This window comes from Pteronotus mesoamericanus, unplaced genomic scaffold (genome assembly GCF_021234165.1).
Source record: "Pteronotus mesoamericanus isolate MK-2021 breed Mesoamerican mustached bat unplaced genomic scaffold, CSHL_Meso_final contig_171, whole genome shotgun sequence".
Classification (NCBI taxonomy): Eukaryota; Metazoa; Chordata; class Mammalia; order Chiroptera; family Mormoopidae; genus Pteronotus; species Pteronotus mesoamericanus.
In genome coordinates this window covers 910,912-928,497 of record NW_026555070.1, presented here as the reverse complement: position 1 = coordinate 928,497, position 17,586 = coordinate 910,912, and the positions used below count along the sequence as shown (strand labels likewise).

At 58.2% G+C, this 17,586-nt stretch overlaps 1 protein-coding gene across 2 annotated transcripts; it reads right to left on the bottom strand.

The window, feature by feature from the left end:
• Nucleotides 1-139: 139 nt before the first annotated feature.
• On the bottom strand, nucleotides 140-12,385 carry SQSTM1 (sequestosome 1). 2 transcript variants are annotated; one of them, XM_054566276.1, is made up of 8 exons: nucleotides 12,230-12,385; nucleotides 9,543-9,638; nucleotides 8,601-8,830; nucleotides 8,366-8,507; nucleotides 7,536-7,616; nucleotides 2,344-2,540; nucleotides 1,921-2,116; nucleotides 140-982 (listed from the first exon to the last, which is right to left on the bottom strand). In XM_054566276.1, exons 2-8 carry the CDS (start codon nucleotides 9,589-9,591, stop codon nucleotides 825-827), a joined length of 1,053 nt encoding a protein of 350 aa, XP_054422251.1. In that variant the 5' UTR covers nucleotides 9,592-9,638; nucleotides 12,230-12,385; the 3' UTR covers nucleotides 140-824. The 2 variants fall into 2 exon arrangements, with proteins under 2 accessions (XP_054422251.1, XP_054422250.1); XM_054566275.1 differs by lacking the exon at nucleotides 12,230-12,385 and adding an exon at nucleotides 11,733-11,999.
• Nucleotides 12,386-17,586: the final 5,201 nt, after the last annotated feature.

Here is a 17,586-nt window from a genome sequence, read left to right as displayed (position 1 = left end):
TGTCTGTCATGTGAGCCTTTCCCACGAGGCCCATCTGCATCCCTGCTTCTAATTAGTGGGATTGAGGAGGATTTATGGCAGCTGCTAAGAACTGACAATAAACATGCCTTTCAAACGGACCATCTCTCATTGCAACATCTTTGAGTAAAGTGCTTATGCCATTTAATTACAGGTGGTTTACAAATATCCTAACAGAATGGCTACAAAGGGATATTCTTCCTTTAAAAGCAGGTGACACATGTGGAAACGAGAGAACTATAATGGTTATGAAATAGGCAGAGGTCAAAGACCACCATCGGTTCCGTCAGCCCTTCCTGTTGCCAGATGCGAAGCCCCGCCCTGAGCTGTCCTGCCTCCCAGGCGCCCCCGGGCGGCCTCCTCCCGGGCAGGGTGGTGGCTGTGTTCCCGCAAACTCGAGCAGATCAGGTCTCCAGCAGAAAATCAGCTACGTGTCAGTGCACTATTAGTCATTAAAAAAAAGCAGAAGGCCATTAGGCAGGATCTATCCTGGACTGCTGGTGTGACCCCGGCTGGCGTGACCCCGGCTGGCGTGACCCCGGCTGGTGGAGGGCAGCGGGGCGAGGCCCACCCTGGCTGTGAGAGCCATCCCCCAGGTGACGCTGGGAAATGCTCTTTAGACATCAGCACATTTGGAACTCCCTCATGTCATTTGTCCTACTGTCCTAAATGGCTTCATGCATTGCCACCCCCAATTCCGAAAGAAGAATGCAGAGACACTGGCCCTTCCTGAGGCCTGGGGTTCTATGCTAGCTCAACACAACTATGAGACAAGAACGGGGACAGAAAACAGGGAGCACAAAGTGTCACAAGGGCGGTGGGTGCTTTGAATACTGGATGGCGTCCAGGGCAGCCCCAATGTCGTAATTCTTGGCCTGCAGGAGCCTGGTGAGCCAGCCGCCTTCGTCAGAGAACCCCATGAACAGCATCTGGGACAGCGACTCGATGAGCCGGGGGTCGGCTTCTGCCAGAGAGAGGAGTGAGGCCGTGAGGGGCGTCGCGGGCCCCAGTGCCGCTCGCAGGCACTGAACCCCGTCCGGCTGGCGAGTGCCTGGCCCCGCAGGGCCTGGCCCGCCGTCTCTGCGCAAGGCCAGGGAATAAAGATTTTCAAACTGCTCTGCAGGCTATCGGTCCGTCACGACCGCTCCATTCTGCCACGACAGCATGAAAGCAGCCGGACAGCCCATGAGCACACGAGTGTGCCCTGTTCCTGCAAAACTTGTATTTACGGACACCGAAATTCGTATTTCATCTGACTGTCGCCGGCCTTAACTTTTTAGACAGCCACTGTAACAACAGGAAAACTATCCTTGGCTATTAGCTGCACTTGGCCCTCCCTGCTCTAAGGCAGAGGAGGGAGGCCCGGGGGGCCCCGAGGGCCACATCTGGCCCACAGATGGGTTTTTTCCTTCAATATTGTCTTCAACAGCATTTTCAGGGGACAGCCACAAACCGAGCAGAGGGCCCGCTGCCTCTCCTATTCAGTGTATGCTCGCTGGCTGCCACAATCCCCACCCGGCCCTGCTGCCTCCCACCCAGCTGCTCCCCCAGCAGCTTCCTGCCCGGCTCCCCCAGGAGCCTCGGCTGGGCCCTGTCAGGTCGGCAGCTCCATAAGGAAACAGCGACGGTGGACTGGAGTGCCAAAGCCAGTGCCGCCACTATGTCACATCTGCCTTCAGCATTGCGGGTCTGGATGTTAAGCTTTAGAAATCACTGAAATTGGCTGCGCTTACAAGGACTTAGTATACACACAAGGGGACAAAATCAACTCCCAATTTTCTCTCATGTCAATAGACAGGCCCCACAGTGACGACCATGACATCTTCTTGTGTTGCTACAGGCAGATGATACTATGCTCTGAGTAAGAGGGGGAGAAATACAAAACTGCTTGAAATCACTTGCCTGGCGGCAGATGAGGGTACATGGCAGCTTCCTTCAGTCCTGTGGGTCCTTCCTGGGACGGGTCCAGAGAGCCCGGTCCTTCAGAGCGAGGCATCTGTAGGGACTGGAGTTCACCTGTGGACGGGTCCACCTCTTTTGAAGACAGGTGAGTCCAGTCCTCATCCCCTCCTGAGCAGTTATCCGACTCCATCTGTTCCTGGAACAAAACCCGCGTGAGCACAGACCCACCTGACCGCAGCCTCGGTTCCTGTGGGAGCCCAGGCGTGCCCAAGAGGAACGCTTGTCTTACAAGGGTCTAACGGAGGGGTCCCAGAACGACATAAACACAGACTTAACTCTGCACCAGAGCTCTGCTCCCGCTGGCTCTGCGAGCACCGGCAGGGGCCCTGGGTGGGGTGCTGGAAGCTGTGGGAGGGGGCTTGCCTCAGACTGTGCGCCCGGCTGCAGGGCTATCTGGTCCATCTGCTCGGCCAGAGACTGCACGGCACCTTCCGCGGCCCCGCCGGGTGCACTGGGGTCAGAAGAGCTGCCCTTGTCCTCCGCGTGGGTGCCGCTGGCGGACACTGGCGTTAGGCGGCTTCTCTTCCCTCCGTGCTCCACGTCGATATCCACCTCGATGCCTGGAAGCCGAGGAGGAAACAAGAACCCCTGAGTCCCCGGAGGGCGGCTCACACAGCATCTTCCCGGTCGGCCCCGAGCGTCGGGGCCGGGGATGCCGGCTCCCACTGGACTCGGGGTCACACCACCGTACAGGCGCCGGGATGGAGCCTGCCAGCCAGAAGGCAAGTGGTTTGTCCCCTGACCTTTGGGATCCTTGCAAGGGCTGAACTGTTCCCAAAATCCTGGCCCCAAATCTTGGCTTGTAGAAAAAACTCTTACTGCACCCTGCTCTTCCTCCAGTTTTTAAAAACATTAATATGAACTGATATTCCAGGTCAGTCTCAGAGCCAGGAAGTCTGGAAGGAGGCCTGGTTTCCCCAACCATGCGGGACAGAGCTGTGCAGCAGGCAGGGCTGGGCCCTAGCAACTGGCGACCAATACTTCGTGCGGCCAGGATGCCCCATCCTGGTGCTGAGGACCACGGGCCACGCCTTGCTGCGTGTAGAGCCGAGGGAGACGAAAAACAGGTGTATCAACAAGAATTATGCTTGGGCAGGAGGACAGCCCTGCAGGTCTGTCTGAGGCTGTGGTCTGGCCACCGGCAGTCCCTCCCACTCTGGGGCACATGCAGAAGGAGAGGGGAGTCACCAGTGCTGTTCTTAATCGATTTTAATTTCTCAAAGGACCACCCATCCACAGCTTAGAGTCTCACAGCACAACCTCCCCCCAGAGACAGTTTTTAACCCTCGTTGCTTTTTCTGTCTTGATTGCTCAAGTTTACCATTTCTTACTGTAGAAGATCAACACTCACCTCCCCTTCCGATCCTTCCAAAACCTCAATTTTTGGTTAAAAAAAATGTGGCACTGCCACTATATGTTGTTCTTTGCTGGACCAAGGTCTAGACTTATGTCCTTGTAGAGATTTTTTATTTTTGTAGCATTATTGATGCCCATTTTTTTTTCTAAATTTGCTACCTTTCCCCACGTTCTCCAATAGGTTCTCTGGAGCTTTCTACATGGGCTCAAAGGACCAGATGCCTGTTAAGTTCTGGTTTCCCCTGGGGGCCATCGTCCTGGGGTGCCAGCCTCGGGCTCCCACCTGGCCCGCGGCCCTCAGACCAGAGGCAGCCCTACACTGAGCTCAGCTCTCCTTTCCTCCTGGCCATGCCCTCTGTCTCCCTCTGTGTTGGGTCCTGCTCGTGAATACCTGTTTCCTCGTTCTGGGTTTTTATCTTCATTTTGGCCACAGAGAGGTTTCAGGCTCAGGTAAAATGATCAAGGCCTTTGCATACCAGACAACTTTGTTCTATCCCCACACCTGACTATTTTAGCTGGATATAAAACTCTAGGTTGCACACCATTTTAACTTAGACTTCTGAAGTCTTTGCTTGTGCTGCTGTCTTCCAGCTTCCAACATTGTGCTCGTTGAATCCCCACGCATCTACGCAAACCCCGAGGAGTCCCAGGGCCCTCTCTTCATGCCATAGGCGCTGACACTTGACAATGAAAGCTTTGGGGCGGAGCCTTTTCTCATCATTGTACAATGCATTCTGGGGTCCCTTTCAATCTAGAGATTAATGTCCTTAGTGCCAAGAACTTGTATTCCTTATTCACTTCCTCCCTTGAGTTTTCTTACCCTTTTCTCCTGTTGTCTTGCTTTGGAATGTTTCCTTAAGATAAGCTTAAAATCTAAGTTTTCTTTTGACGTCTCCTTTTCTTTACTACTTTTTTTTTTAATTTCCAAGGACATTCTCATTCTGTTCCTTTTTGTTATTTTTATATCCTGTTTTTTTATGGATACAAATGCCTTTGTGTCTCTCTCACTGAAGATGTTAACATGCTTTTCCCTGTTACGTATCCTTCCCTGAATTCCTTCTTTCTTGTTTGGAGCTGTTCCCAAATGGGTGGCAATCCATGGCTGTCTGACCCTAGGGAGGCACTAGGAAAAGGCCCATAGAAAGCACCCTCTGCAGGGCCATGAACTTCCACCTGCAAGTGACCAGAGAGCTGTTCTGATTCAGCCAAGGCCTGGAACCCCGGGCGGCAGAGCTGTAGGGCTCTTGCACACACAGCCTCTCCTGAATGGAGACTCCCCACTGCTTGTTCATGGCGCCCAATTTCAGGCTGGTGCCTCCCCGTGCCCTGTGTCCCTGCTGTCTCTACAGCTGAAGTTTCCTTGGGTCAAGTGCTCCAGGTCTCCCTCAAGGGCTGGCAAGGGCCATCATCCGGCTGAGCAGGGCCCCGAGGTCCCTCTGTGACAGTTACTGGGGTCTCCGCCCCATGCCCCGGTCCCCGGCCTCCCTGGCTGGCGGCTGGCCTTGATTCTCAGCAGCAGCCTCCAGGGCAGCAACGCGCCACCCATCCATTTCCCACCTTCCAAGTCTGATGGCATCGCTGTCCCTTTCTCTTTTTCCTTGTTGCTTTAAACTTTGCCATCCCTTTAGTGTTGTTTTAGTGAAGTTTGAGGAGCAAGCGGAGATAAAAGCAGGCTTCACTGCCGCTGCCCTCACCTGTGATACTCCGATTGTTCTTCTCCTTACCGTCTCCTCCAACTTCACTATGAAAGGCACAAACAGAGACCTTGGAAGAACAGCACAATGAAACCACGTACTTTCTCACTCTAAGTGAGTAAATGACGTGACTCTTCTATAAATGGATCACAGATGATAAAACTAGGGCTTCTCCAACTTGCCAATTAACTGGAGCCTTCGGGACTGACGAGACTGCCCTGCTGCCTACAGGGCCTACAGGGCGGGGGTTGGGGGGGATGTGTTTTGTGGGACCCCTTAAGAGGAGGAAGGCCCTGCTGTTTCATGTCCAGGCGTCAGTGACTGACCTCCAACGACAAACAGTTCTGGGCCTTGGTAGGCCCCATTCACACGGCAGCTATCAAAAAACGGCCTTGGGCTCTAAAGTCGCTGACTCACAGCACACAGCCCGCCCACCCGCCCCACCGCCGGAGGTGGTGCTGGCTCCCTCCCTGCAGGGCCCTGCTCTGGGAACAGTGCCTTCTGGGCAGTGAGCACCGTGCGTCATCCTGGCTATTAGTTCCTCATAAGAAAATACCCATAACTCCAACAGCAGAAGGTAATCAGTCCCTCAGTTCCTCCAGCGGCTCTCAACTGAAGCCATTCGAAGGCACATTGTATGGAAAGTTTCCTCCTTCTGCAGGCTCCACCCTAGTTGGCAAAAAGCAACTCCACCCACTTTGTAAAATATGAAGAGGTCTTTATCCTTCTCCCAAAAGACTTCTGAGCTCTTCCAAAATTATACCCAAGTGTCCTGAGTGGGGAATCCTGGTCAAGTTCTGAAACACACTGTGGGCTCAGGTGGTGTCATGAACAGCAAGTGTGACCCACAGTCACCTGGGAAGCTTCCAAAACACAGCTCCCAGGCCCCTCCCAGAAGCCAGAAGGTGGACGGGGGCCCACACTGTCGTAGAGTTCCCCGTGGGAACCCCGACGTGACTTTGTGACTTCCCAGGTCGTCTCATTCCTTCTTTTAGGAAAGCACTGTTCTTCAGAGTAAGTAATTTTAATAAAGTTTCCATACACTTAAATATATAATTTAAAAAAACAAAACACAGCTTTGGCCCTGGCCAGGCAACTCAGTTGCTCAGGGCGTCCTCCACATACGCCAAGGTTGAGTGCTCGCTCCCCGGTCAGGGGCACGACAAGACGCGACCAGCGGCACGTGCGGGAGGGCGACGGCACACCAGTGTGTGTGTCTGTGTCTCTAAAAATCAGTCAGTTAACAAAACAAAACAAAACAAAAACCAGCCTTTGTTGGTGACCTGATGCCCAGGCAGCTTGGGAACCACTGTCCACTCACTACCTTCCGAGGAGCAGTCCACGTGGCCCTTCCCCACAGCCCATTCCGCGGATGACCAGCTGTCAAAATTCCACTCACCTACCTCCACTGTGCCTTACATGAGTGGCAGACAGCGTTTAATGCAACTCATCTCCCAACTATTACCTGACCACTGCTTATGCACCTTGGAAAGCCTTACTATCAGCTGTTTTTTCTCATTCTCTCAAAAGCCTTTAGATTCTAACATAGAAACCATGGGTGGCCTGAGCTGTTTCATGGAGCAGCAATGCCAAGATGCCACTGCTGCTTCAAAGCTGCGCCCGGGCCAGAATGCACATGAACAGGAAGCCTCAGGTTGGAGGTGACGGTGGTCATTCCCTGCACGCCGGCCACAGGGTGGGTGGTGGCAGGGTGCGGGCCCCCTCCTATCAGCATTCTTTCCGACATTGGAGACAACTTTGGGACAGACCGACGGACACTTGTTGCCACTGCAGCCACAAAGGCGAGTCTCTTCTAGTCTGAGATTACGGATCTGTGGTAACCTGGAACCACGTCACCTTTTTAAACTGATCCTCACTGCCACCAGGCCTAACGCTGAAGCACCCACATCCAGACTAGCGGACACAGTGGGTGCTTTCAAAAGCCTCAGAGGTCATGCCTGTCACACCGCTGTGGGGCGCATGCTGCAGGTCATTTGCCCGCAGATCTACTCTGAGGCTGGGCACTAGGAACAGGGCGTCACACGGAGCCCCTCCTCGCTTCGCTCCCCGCCCCCCAGCACCGGCACGAACTCAGCACTCAGGCAGCACCAGGAACGGTTGTGAGTTCCAAAAAAGAGGGAAGAAAAAAGAAAAGGCACCTCAAATAGCTGCTCACAGGAGGGGAAAATGCAGACTTGTTCATCCCCCACAGGCCAGACAGGCAGATATTGAAGGCCCAGCCTCCCTACTGGGATAATTCCAATCAAACGCTGGCCAACGCTCCTGCACTCGTGTGGAAAGCTCAGACTCCGTCAGGGAACCCGGCCTTGGGTGGCCTGTGGTGCAGCGCCCCGCAAAGGCTGGCTTGAGGCAGCCACTCCTTACCAGCATCAAGGGCGTCCCCACTCCTCTGCAGCGTCTCGGGTGAGAGCCGCAAGCAGCCACTCGCCGCCGAGGCCCCAGAAGGCCACGCTGGTGTCACAGGACAGACAGGCAAACACTCACCCAGGGGGCTGAGGGCGGCTGCCACGCTCTCCCCTACGTTCTTGAGGAAGTTCACACTGGGGTCCTCCGATGGATCAGAAGCTTTGATTTTTTGAAAAATAAAAACACCGATGTTTAATTCAGAGCACATTTCTCAATGACCTTGACACCTGTTGCAGTGCCACGACCTTCACCCCACGTGCCCTCTACCCTGGGGGCCTTTCCTGGCAGCCTGCACCTGTGCTTTCCTCTCTCCCTCCCACCCCAGGCCACCCCCTGGGCCCCTGGGCCCCCCACTTCATCTATGACCCTGGTGATCAGAACCCCTCATGGGGCTCAGTACACGCAGTATAAAATATCAGCCACATCCTAGATATATTATTTTCTCAAAACCAAACAGATATCCCCACCTGTGTCCCAAAGGATGAGGTGAATCAAAGGACACAGTAAGAGTACTAAAACCAGAATCCTAAAACCTAGAAAGCAAGCTATGCATAGTTTTTAACTTTGCGACTGTGTTTTTAAAGACCTGACCTAATTTGGCTCTGGCCTCCCGGACAGCTAACGCAGGAGAACACAGCACAGTACAGAGCCGCGGGCGCTGGAGGGCGCTGAGCGGGCCTACGGCCAGGTCTAGATTTCCGGCAAGGGAATTAGTGCTCTTGCGCACTTAGGCACCCGTGCCATCTGTAAAATAGACAGCACTCCACGCTCTTCAGTGTTTGCTGAGGATTAAATAACCCGGATGGCCGAGAAGTGCCCAGCCCAGGGCACAGCGGGATTCCTGGGGGAGGCCCTCCTGCTCCGCGGCCCTCCCCCCGCCCTGCAGAAGCCAGCAGGCCCACGCTCACCCGGTGGGGCTGCGGGGCTGGAGCTCGCATCGCCGGCCCGAGGAGGACGGGGGCTCCAGTTCCCAGGCAAGCCCATCTCCCAGCCAGGCCATCCGAAGTGTCCGTGTTTCAGCTTCCGGAGCCAGCGGCTGTGAGAGAAGCCCTGGGGAGAAGGAAGCAGAGGGGCAGGCGGTGCTGGGTCAGGAGGCTCCTGCCACCCAGCCCCCGCCCTGGCCAGCAGGGAGGCCCTGATCACCTCTGAGAGAAGCCCGAAGGGGCTGGGGAAGGCGAGCTTGCTGTGCTCCCGGTGCATGCCCTTCCCCTCGCAGCTGGCGCACAGGTCGTAGTCAGGGCAGACGCTGCACTTGTACCGGGTGCCCACCACCGGGCCATTGCAACCATCGCAGATCACATTGGGGTGCACCATGTTGCGGGGTGCCTCCTGTGCACATGGTGGGCGGTGGTCCCGCCGACACTCCTTCCTCTCTGTGGGGAGGGCAGAGAGACATGAGCTGGGGTCCCACAAAGTCTCCCCATTGTCACATCTGCGGGGCTGTCACCACCATCAGTAGCAGGCCCCTGGTCCCGCTTTCCAGACACTGAGTCCGTGTGGGATTCAGTTGTTCAAGTGTCAGCAACAAAGCCACCTGAGGGCCTGCCGGAAAGCTCCTTGCACCGGCGGATTCCCCGGGCGCGCGGGGCCAGGCAGGAGAGAAGCGGCGGGGAGCGATGTCTGCACAGCCCCGGTCTTGCCCTTTACCCGAATGAAGCCCACAGCCCTGGCCGGCGTGGCTCAGTGGGTTGAGTGTTCAGGGCACATGCCTGTGATGTGGGTTGACTGCCTGGTTTGGGGCGCACGAGAGGCAACCGGTTGCTGTTTCTCTCTCCCTTTCTCCCTACCTTCCCCTCTCTCTAAAAATAAATAAAATCTTAAATAAATAAAATGAACCCCATAGCACCCCCCAGCCTACGGCACTTGGTCTGAACACAGTCAAGAGTGGACCCAGAGACCCTCTGCCCCACCCACTGTGGCGAGCGCAGGCTGCTTTCTAAGGCCACGCCCAGCGGTGGCCACGCCCAACGGCGGCCCGCAGCTGGCCCCACAGCCCATGGCGCCTCCGCCCTCTGCTGGGGGGTTGCCCCATAACCTGGAGCCGCCGGTTTTACTGGTCAGCAGCTCCCCAGGGCAGTCCCTTACCTTTAATGTAAATGCGGAAGATGTCATCCTTCACATAGCACATTGCCATCGTTAGTTCCTCATCACTGGAAAAGGCAACCAAGTCTCCGTCCTCGTCTAGATTATTTAAAAGACAGCACATGAGCACCCAGCGCTTCTCACCTGGACACAACTGCTGAAAAGGGCCAAGGCCGCTGCTAGAGGCGCACTTCAAGGGGTGTCCCAGAGGCGCGACGGACGCCAGGCTGCCAGGCTGCCACTCACTCTGCCACCGCCTGGGAGGCGCATCCTCCAGCCTGGGCCCCGGGCCAGCGGCGGAGGCAGAGCGCCTGTGCGCAGGAGCATGCGCAGTACTAGCTCGCAGCCTGCTACTGCTGCTCTGCCTCTAGGCCAGCTGGCCCTTCACACAGGTGCTGCCTCCATTCGCATCTGGCCCAGGCCTATCCTGAACTGCGAGAGATCCGCACCTGTGACCTGCTCTGGAAACGAAGCCCCTCCAAAGGCCTCTTGTGGTTTAGGAGAGTAAATTAGATGAATACATCTGCTTGCTTCCTCCCCCAATGAAGCTAAAACTATGGCTTTGTGCACTCTCTCCTATTTAGATGTTGGCTCATATGGTTTCAAAGCCGCGCCGTGCAGGTCAAACCACAGCGCTCATCTGCAGGCGAGGCCAGCTGTGAAGGCGACCAGGTACATCATGTACCCTAAGAACAGGGGCAGTGTCGAAAGGCAGAAACAACCATCAACTAACGGGCAGATCAACAGAGTGTGGTACGAACAAGCCTTGACTGGCCTAGCTCTGTGGACTGAGCGCCGGCCTGCGAACCACACGGTCTCTGGTTCGATGACCAGCCAGGGCCCAGGTCTCGGTTGTGGGCCGGGTCCCTGGGGGGGCATGCTCAAGAGGCAACCATTCATTACTGTTTCTCTCTCTCTCTCTTCCTTCCCCTCTCTAAAAATAAATAAATAAAATCTTAAAAAAAAATGTGGTATGTCCATACAACTAAATATCATTCGGCCACACACAAAAAATGAGGCACTAAAAAATTAAAATAAAATTATTAGTATCCTAAAAAAATAATAAAGCACTGACACCTGCTACAACACTGGTGTAGCTGGGAAAGAGTATGCTAAGTACAAGAAGCCAGTTATAGAAGACCACACGTTGTATATTTACATTTATATATTTACATGAAATGTCCAAAATGGGGAAATCCATGGAGAAAAAGATTATTGGTTACTTAGGTCTGGGGGGATGGGAGAGTGGCTGAAGGATGGAGTTCCTTTATAAGGTGGTGACCTGGACTTGTGGCTATGCTAAAAACTGTACTCTTTAAATGGGTGAATTGTACGGCCTGTGAACTACAGCTCAGTGAAGTTGTTACAAAAATAAACAACCAGGAGCAGGCGGAGCTCGGCAGGGAGGTCCCCGCACTACCCGCTCAGGGGCCCGCCTCCTGGCCGCCTCCCGGCCACCTCCCTCCCCACCACACCTCCCCTCCGCTCCCCTCCCTTAGCAGCCACCCGTCAGGACACTGGGCTGTTCCTGGACTCCTGTCCCACACCAACACTTCGGAAGGTTTTGATCTTGTTCCTCTGCCCACTACCAGTGCGATAACGTCCGGACTCAGCCTGGCCTGCGCGTTCAACAGCCCGTCCCCGACTGCTCCGCCCCCAACCGCCGGGGGGCCGCACGGCCCCGAGTCCCCCCGCACCCCCACCCTTGTTTACCCGCGTCACTGCTTCTTCCAGCCGGCCCAGGCTCTCCCGGGCAAAGGACTGAGCCCCCCGCCCCCGGCACTAGCTAGCTCAGATTCGACAGCAACAAGATGTCAGTGTAACCTGAGTGCCCGCCTGACCACCCAGCGTCCGTCGCCAGCCGGCAGGACGCCCCAGAGCTCCCTCGCCAAGATCTGCAACATCATGGCGGGGGGAGGGGAGGCCTCTTCCGCCCCAGGCCTGAGACCCGCCGGGAGAGCCTGGCAGTGCCTGGTCCCGCAAGAGCCAGCCTCGGTCACCACTCTTGGTCACTAGGCTGGCACCTGAGGTTGCAATGGGGGCCCATGCGGGCCTCCGCCAACCCACGGAGCACCCAGGGCAGACCCCCGCAGGCGTCGCCAAGCCCGTCAAGGGGGAAGGAGGAGCCACCCGCCCGCCGGCAGGCCTGCTTCAGGGCCCCGCACCGCTCCCGAGGGCGCCCAGCCCGCTCACCGCGGTAGTGCGCCTGGAAGCTGCCCGGCCGCAGCGCGGGGAACAGGGCGGCCACCCGGCTCAGCAGCCGTTCGCAGGGCCCGGGGCCCGCCTCGGCCTCCGCCTCGGGCTCGGGGCTGAAGCAGAAGCTGAAGCGGCGGATCTCGCGGGCCGCGTCTTCCTTGCCCAGAAGGTATGCCTTCACGGTGAACGACGCCATCGCCTTCGGTTGAGGAGCGGCAGTCAGGCCCGGTAACTGCGGCCCCCAGCGAACGGCTTTTGTAAGGCACGCCGGAAACCCGGCCCCGCCCCTGGGGCGGGGGCCTCGCGCCTGGCCCCGCCCCCACCGCGCGCCGCGGCTCGCGAGCCGCCCTGCCGCGGCCCCGCGCGTGCCACCCCCTCCCGGCCGCTGCTCCCGCCGTTTCCTTTGGGTCTCCTCCACCCCCTGCTCCCAGACCTCGCTCCTCACTGCCCCGGGTGCACCGGAGACCCCAAAACTTCGCCCCGCACTCTGACACCTGGATCTGGAGTAGGGCTTCTGCTCCTGGAGGAAAGGACGCGCGCAGGGGTCCCGCCGCAGGCCCGGGCCTGGCCGCGACTCCTCGGAGCAGAACCCGGCCGAGGGCGCCCCACACCGGAGGGAGGGGGACAGCAGAGGCCCGTAGCCAGGAGGCTCCCAGGCATCCGGCAGGCACCACCGATCAGAACAAACAAGCTCCCGAGGGGCTGCCCCTGCTCGGCCACTCTTGACAGCCCGGGCCACCGGGAGCAACCCGCGCCCCAGGCGGCAGTCCACCCAGCGCTCTGCCTCCTCCGAGACGCCTGCGCCGCGCTGAGTGGCGCGCCCGCCGCAGGCCCGCTCCAGAGGAGCTTCCCGTTTCCTAGGAGGTCGGGCTTGCAGGTGCTGAAAGCGCACAAGCACCACCCCCCAAGACACACACACGCACACGCACACGCACGCACACCCCCCCACACACACACCCTCCCACCCCCCCACCGGGAGAGTGCTGAGGTCCCCCTGCAGCCTCTGTCACCGCCAGACGTGCACTGCAGCCCAAAACCCTCCTCGTGGGAACCCACCCAGCCGCCTGTCAGCAAGGGGGTTCGCTCAGCAGGTGGTGGCCAAGCACCTGCTGGGTTTGCCCAAGCACCTAGGGGGGTCTCAAGCCTGTTGGCTTCATGGGAAGCTCACAGGTCAGACCAACCGCCTTACAGCTAGGAACCTAGAAACAGGCTTTACGTGACAAAAGTGACCTGTTCAACCAGGCCTGGAAGAAGGGGGCCTGCGAAAGGGGAAGGGGGGCTGGGGCTGGGGGAGCATAGTCACACTGTGAAGCCACCCAGGCTGGGTCTTGTGAGCAGAAGCTCAGGCCTGCTGAGTCGAAGTCATGGTGGGAGCGGGGAAACCTGATGAGTCAGTTCACTCATCCCACAGGGGTGCCTGGGGGGCCTGCCTGGGGCCTGTCTACAGTTGTGGCTGCTCCTTCCCAGAGCGTCCCTGTTCCAGACAGGCACGGCTGTGCGTTGTCCCTGCTCCGGGCAGCCCTGCAGCGGGCAGGCCTTCCCCTGCCACCTTACTGTGAGCCTGGGAAAGTGACCTTCTGCCCACGGCCAGCCGTACAGATGGGTCAGGGACGGAGAAGGGGCCGTACTGGGCAGAGGCTGCTCAGCCCACAGGTGCCCGAGGGTGTGACTCAGCAGCATAGGGGAGCCTCGAGCCCTTGCAGACTGGGCCAGGAGCCTAGCTTCCCACTCCCAACACTCCAGTGTCTGCGGCTGAGTGGGTGGAGGGTACACAAGGAAAGCTCTGTGATCCAGGGTACCCGGTTTCAGGAAGGGCTCAAGGAGCTGCCCATCCAAACACTTGACAGAAACAGGCTGCCCACAGGGCCGTCTGGCGTTGACAATGTCTGCGACGGTGGGGTTTGCAGAGAGGAATAGAGAACTCAGGGAGGAAAAGGATGACAGGAAAGGGCCTCTGGGAAGCAGGCCTGGAGACCCTGTCCCTGGGGGTCCCTGGCTGTCACCTTCCCAGCATGCCCAGCTGGGAGTGCAGGTCCTTCCCCTGCCCTCCCCCAAGGCCAGGAGAGGTAAACAAGCCTGTGGCTGGGGAACCCCCTGGCAGGGCCCTCTCAGCCAGCCTAGGCCTGGTCAGGTGGCCAGGCCGGCAGTGAGTCAGCATCCCATGACCAGCTGTCATAACAGGGGGATCCCCAGCCCCATGCCACCAATCTTGATGACATCTTACTGGGCAGCTAGGACGCGGGGATCGAGAGCAGCTGTGGGTCTCCGAGGGCCTGGGCAGCCAAAAGAGCCAGCAGAGGCCAGCATCGCAGGGAGCTGGCATCAGGGACGCCAGACTCAACTAGACCCTGTCCCCTTCTGAGTTCCCCTTCTGACATCTTCTGTGCCTCCCTTCCCTGGGCTGCAGGGAGTTCCCCCAACCTCCTCTGGGCTCACTGGGCCCCTCTTCACCTTCCAGGGCATGGCATGTACGCGGGGGTTGGGGGGTGGCGGGGAGCCTGGTGCCTGGATCAGGCCAACTATCCACCACCCTGCCATCTTTGGGCAAATGACCAGCTTCAGTTTCCTCCTCTTTAAGTGGGGCTGGAGTAGAACTGAGACAGCAGAGACAGCATAGTAAGAAGCTAGGAAAATTCCTGGAAAAGTGGAATGGGAAACTGAGCCCCCCCCCCCAAAAAAAAACCCAACAAAAAACCCCAAAAGCCTGACACAAAGAAAGTGAGACAAAAAACTGAGATAAGAAAATTAAACAAGGCCAAATGGTTTGAGCAAGTTACAGCCAGCTGGTGAATCACAAGACCTTATCTCTTCTAACCAAGGACTCATGAGAACACATGGTTTATACCTCTCCTCCCTAACCAGAGAACACATAGCCTCCCTGGCCATAAACCACAAGGGTCCTGTGAAGAGAGCAATGCCGAAGCAGACGGAGACGAAGCCTGGGCTGAGGGAGCCAGCTCAGGAAGGAGCCGTGTGACCCCGTCGGCTCCCCCACCCCCTGCACAGGAGCAACAGCGTGTCTGCACGTCTGTGCTCCCCCTGGGAAGTCCCCCTCCCTAATCTCCACGATTCCCCTATACAAACTTGCTGCTAATAGTTCAAGGGAAGACAGTCTGTTAGGGCACACAACCTGCCCTGGTGTCTTCTCAGGTGGACAGCCATCTGAGTAAAGTGCCTGTAAAGATTCAATCCCTGTCTCTGCTATTGATTTTGGTAGTGACAGGCAGCGCAAATGCCGGATATTCTGGCTTCAGAACGACTGCGTGGCCCCTCTCCCTGATGCACCCTAGGTGTGGTAGTTGCTGTGTGGCTGCCTTTGGGGATGTCGGCCTGGTGCGTGGGAATGTCAGAAAGGAGACTCTGGCCAAGGCGGAGGTTAAGGCATGGAGAGCAGGCAGGGACCTGAGTGCAGTTTCCAGGGGCCTGGGGGCGGGGGGGTGCAGGGGGCAGGAGGCCATCTGGTCGGGTTTATTGCTGTCTGGTGTATGGTAACCACCTCCTCAGTTCCCCCTTCCACCCTTCGAAAAATAACTCCATCCCTTGATAATGATTTACTGAAGATCCATGTCGTGCGGAGCCCAACCTAGAGGTGGGGCTGGGCCAGCCAGAGACAGGCCACTGGACTGAGGTTACAAGAATCAAGCTCCTCCAGACCCCAGGCCCCAGGGACGGTTTGTTCTAGGTGGAGTAGGGGGGAGGGGGACGCCTCCAGGTCACACTGCGCGGGACTGGACTCCGCTCCCTCCCACCGAAGGGACCCACCCCCTGCACAGCGGCTAGCCTCCAGCTGGTTGGTGGCTTTCTCCTGGCTCCTCCTCCTGCCGGGAGCCTTTTCCCACTGCTGCCCCCTAGGGAAAATCCCCAGGCGATGGCTATCGCCTCCTTTCAGCCCCTCCTGCAAAAGCCCACAGTCTAGCCAAGAGGCATGGGGGCTATGGTGGGGGCTGCGGCGTTTCTAAAGAAAAGGGGTTCAACTCATCCAGGAAATAAAGCCAGGAAGAGACATGGATAGAGTGTTAAGTAATACCAAGGTGTGAGGCCTCCTGGACGGCTACTGGAGGCTGGGAGCGCCTGTCGGAGCCCGATTGCCCGTACCAGGCCCTGGGGTGGACGGCGAGCGCGCCCGCGCCACGGCCGTCAGCAACCTTCCGCTCAGGGCGTTGGCTACCGCAACGGCCAGCGAGGGAAGGGAGGCGGATTAGGGCCTGGTGCGGGGCCCTGTCTGTAAATGCGTGTCCCAAAGCCCTGTGCCCGAGGGGGGCAGAAACAGTTAGCCCCGACAGACCGCGCTAGGCACCCCTCCCGCTGAGTCCCCAGCCCTTCTCGTCGGGCCTGGAAAACGTTTGCAGCCCCGGAGGAAGTGGCCAGGGCTCAGGCGGAGAGGAAGGGGATCTGTCACGAAGCGTAAGTGTGGGGGGCCGTGGGAGATCGCCCGGTGACCCAGTGCAGAGCCAGGCTCCTGGGCCTGGCCCACTGGGTGACAGCAGCTCCAGGCTGAGGGGGAAGAGGAGGTGGGGGGGGGCGGGGCCTCCCAAACTGGCTCGGACAGCAGAGAGGTCAGCGTGAACTCACCAGGGAGCGCATGTCGCGGCCTAGCAGTGAGAGGGTGCCTCCCCACACTTCCCGGCTCTCCCTTGGCTAGAAGTGTGGGGTCACATAAAGAGGGCAGCCACTGAGGGTCAGGCCCAGGGCTCTGTCCCTCCTCTCCTCCTCCCCCTCTCATCGAAAACCTTCTGGAATAGTCATGAGACTTTGGGATCTAAGCCCTCGCTTGCTCCGAGGCCTCTCCCGCATGGGGGAGGGGGGGCCCTGCCTCCCTTTCTCCCACGCGTGCGGCAGCCACCCCCCCATCCTTGCTCCCGCACAGCCTTGCATGCCCGCAGGCTGTGGGCACCCCCTTTGCTCAGCCTGTGTGTCTGTGCCTGGAATGTGGGGAGCTCAGGTAGCGTTCAAGGAGGAGGGGTCTTGGGGATCGTGCAGTTGTTGGACCTACCGCGTGTCCCCTACCCTGTAATCCTGACACTCGGGCAGGACAGCAAGGGGTCCTCCTTGGACAGCGCCCCCGTCTGGCGCCACACTACCCAACAGCCAAGGCTCGGCAGGGCTGCCTTGCGGCGGCGTTGTTCGCGTCCAGCCGCTTGATCGCAGGACAGAGGGCGCAGCGAGGCTGTGTACAAGTGACCAGGTGCAGGGAGGCCTGGGGAGGCCCTGGGGGCTGAGGCTGGGCCCTCAGCCCCCTGCCCTGCCTGGTGCCCTGAGTGGTGCCCAGGGGCTACTATCTAGCTGTCTCCAAGCCGAGAGAAAAGATGCCTGGAGGCTAGACCCAAAAGTTGACAGGGTGGCTGCCACTGCAACTTTGCTAAGCAGATGTGATGGGAAAGTTGGCAGCTACTGAGAAGGGCACAGCCCTCCATGGCCCACACCGCCATCCTCAGCTCTGCCTTTCCCCAGACAAGAGTTCTGGTGAGGGGAGGGGTGTAAAGCCTCCTGCTTCCAGGTTTGCTATGCATTCCCCATTCCCATCACCCTGCTCAATTTCCATCTCTTTTCTGGATGGAAATTTTCCTTTGGGATACATTTCTCCCCTACCATTGTGGGTAGGGTGGGGCAGGCACATGACCCAGGTGTGGCCAACCACAGCGCGGCAGCCCGCTGAGTCAGGGATGCACCTGTGGCCCACGCCCGGTGGAGGAGGCGCCTGCTGGGGGCACCTGGGAGCGGGAGTGCCTGCCTGCCAGCGGGCCCACACTGAGCCAGAGGTTGGGGCCTGACCCCAGCACCGAGCTCCGGGGCGACAGCAGGCCTGAGGCTGGGCCACGAGAGGCCTTCAGCAGGCGCCTCTTTCGGTCTG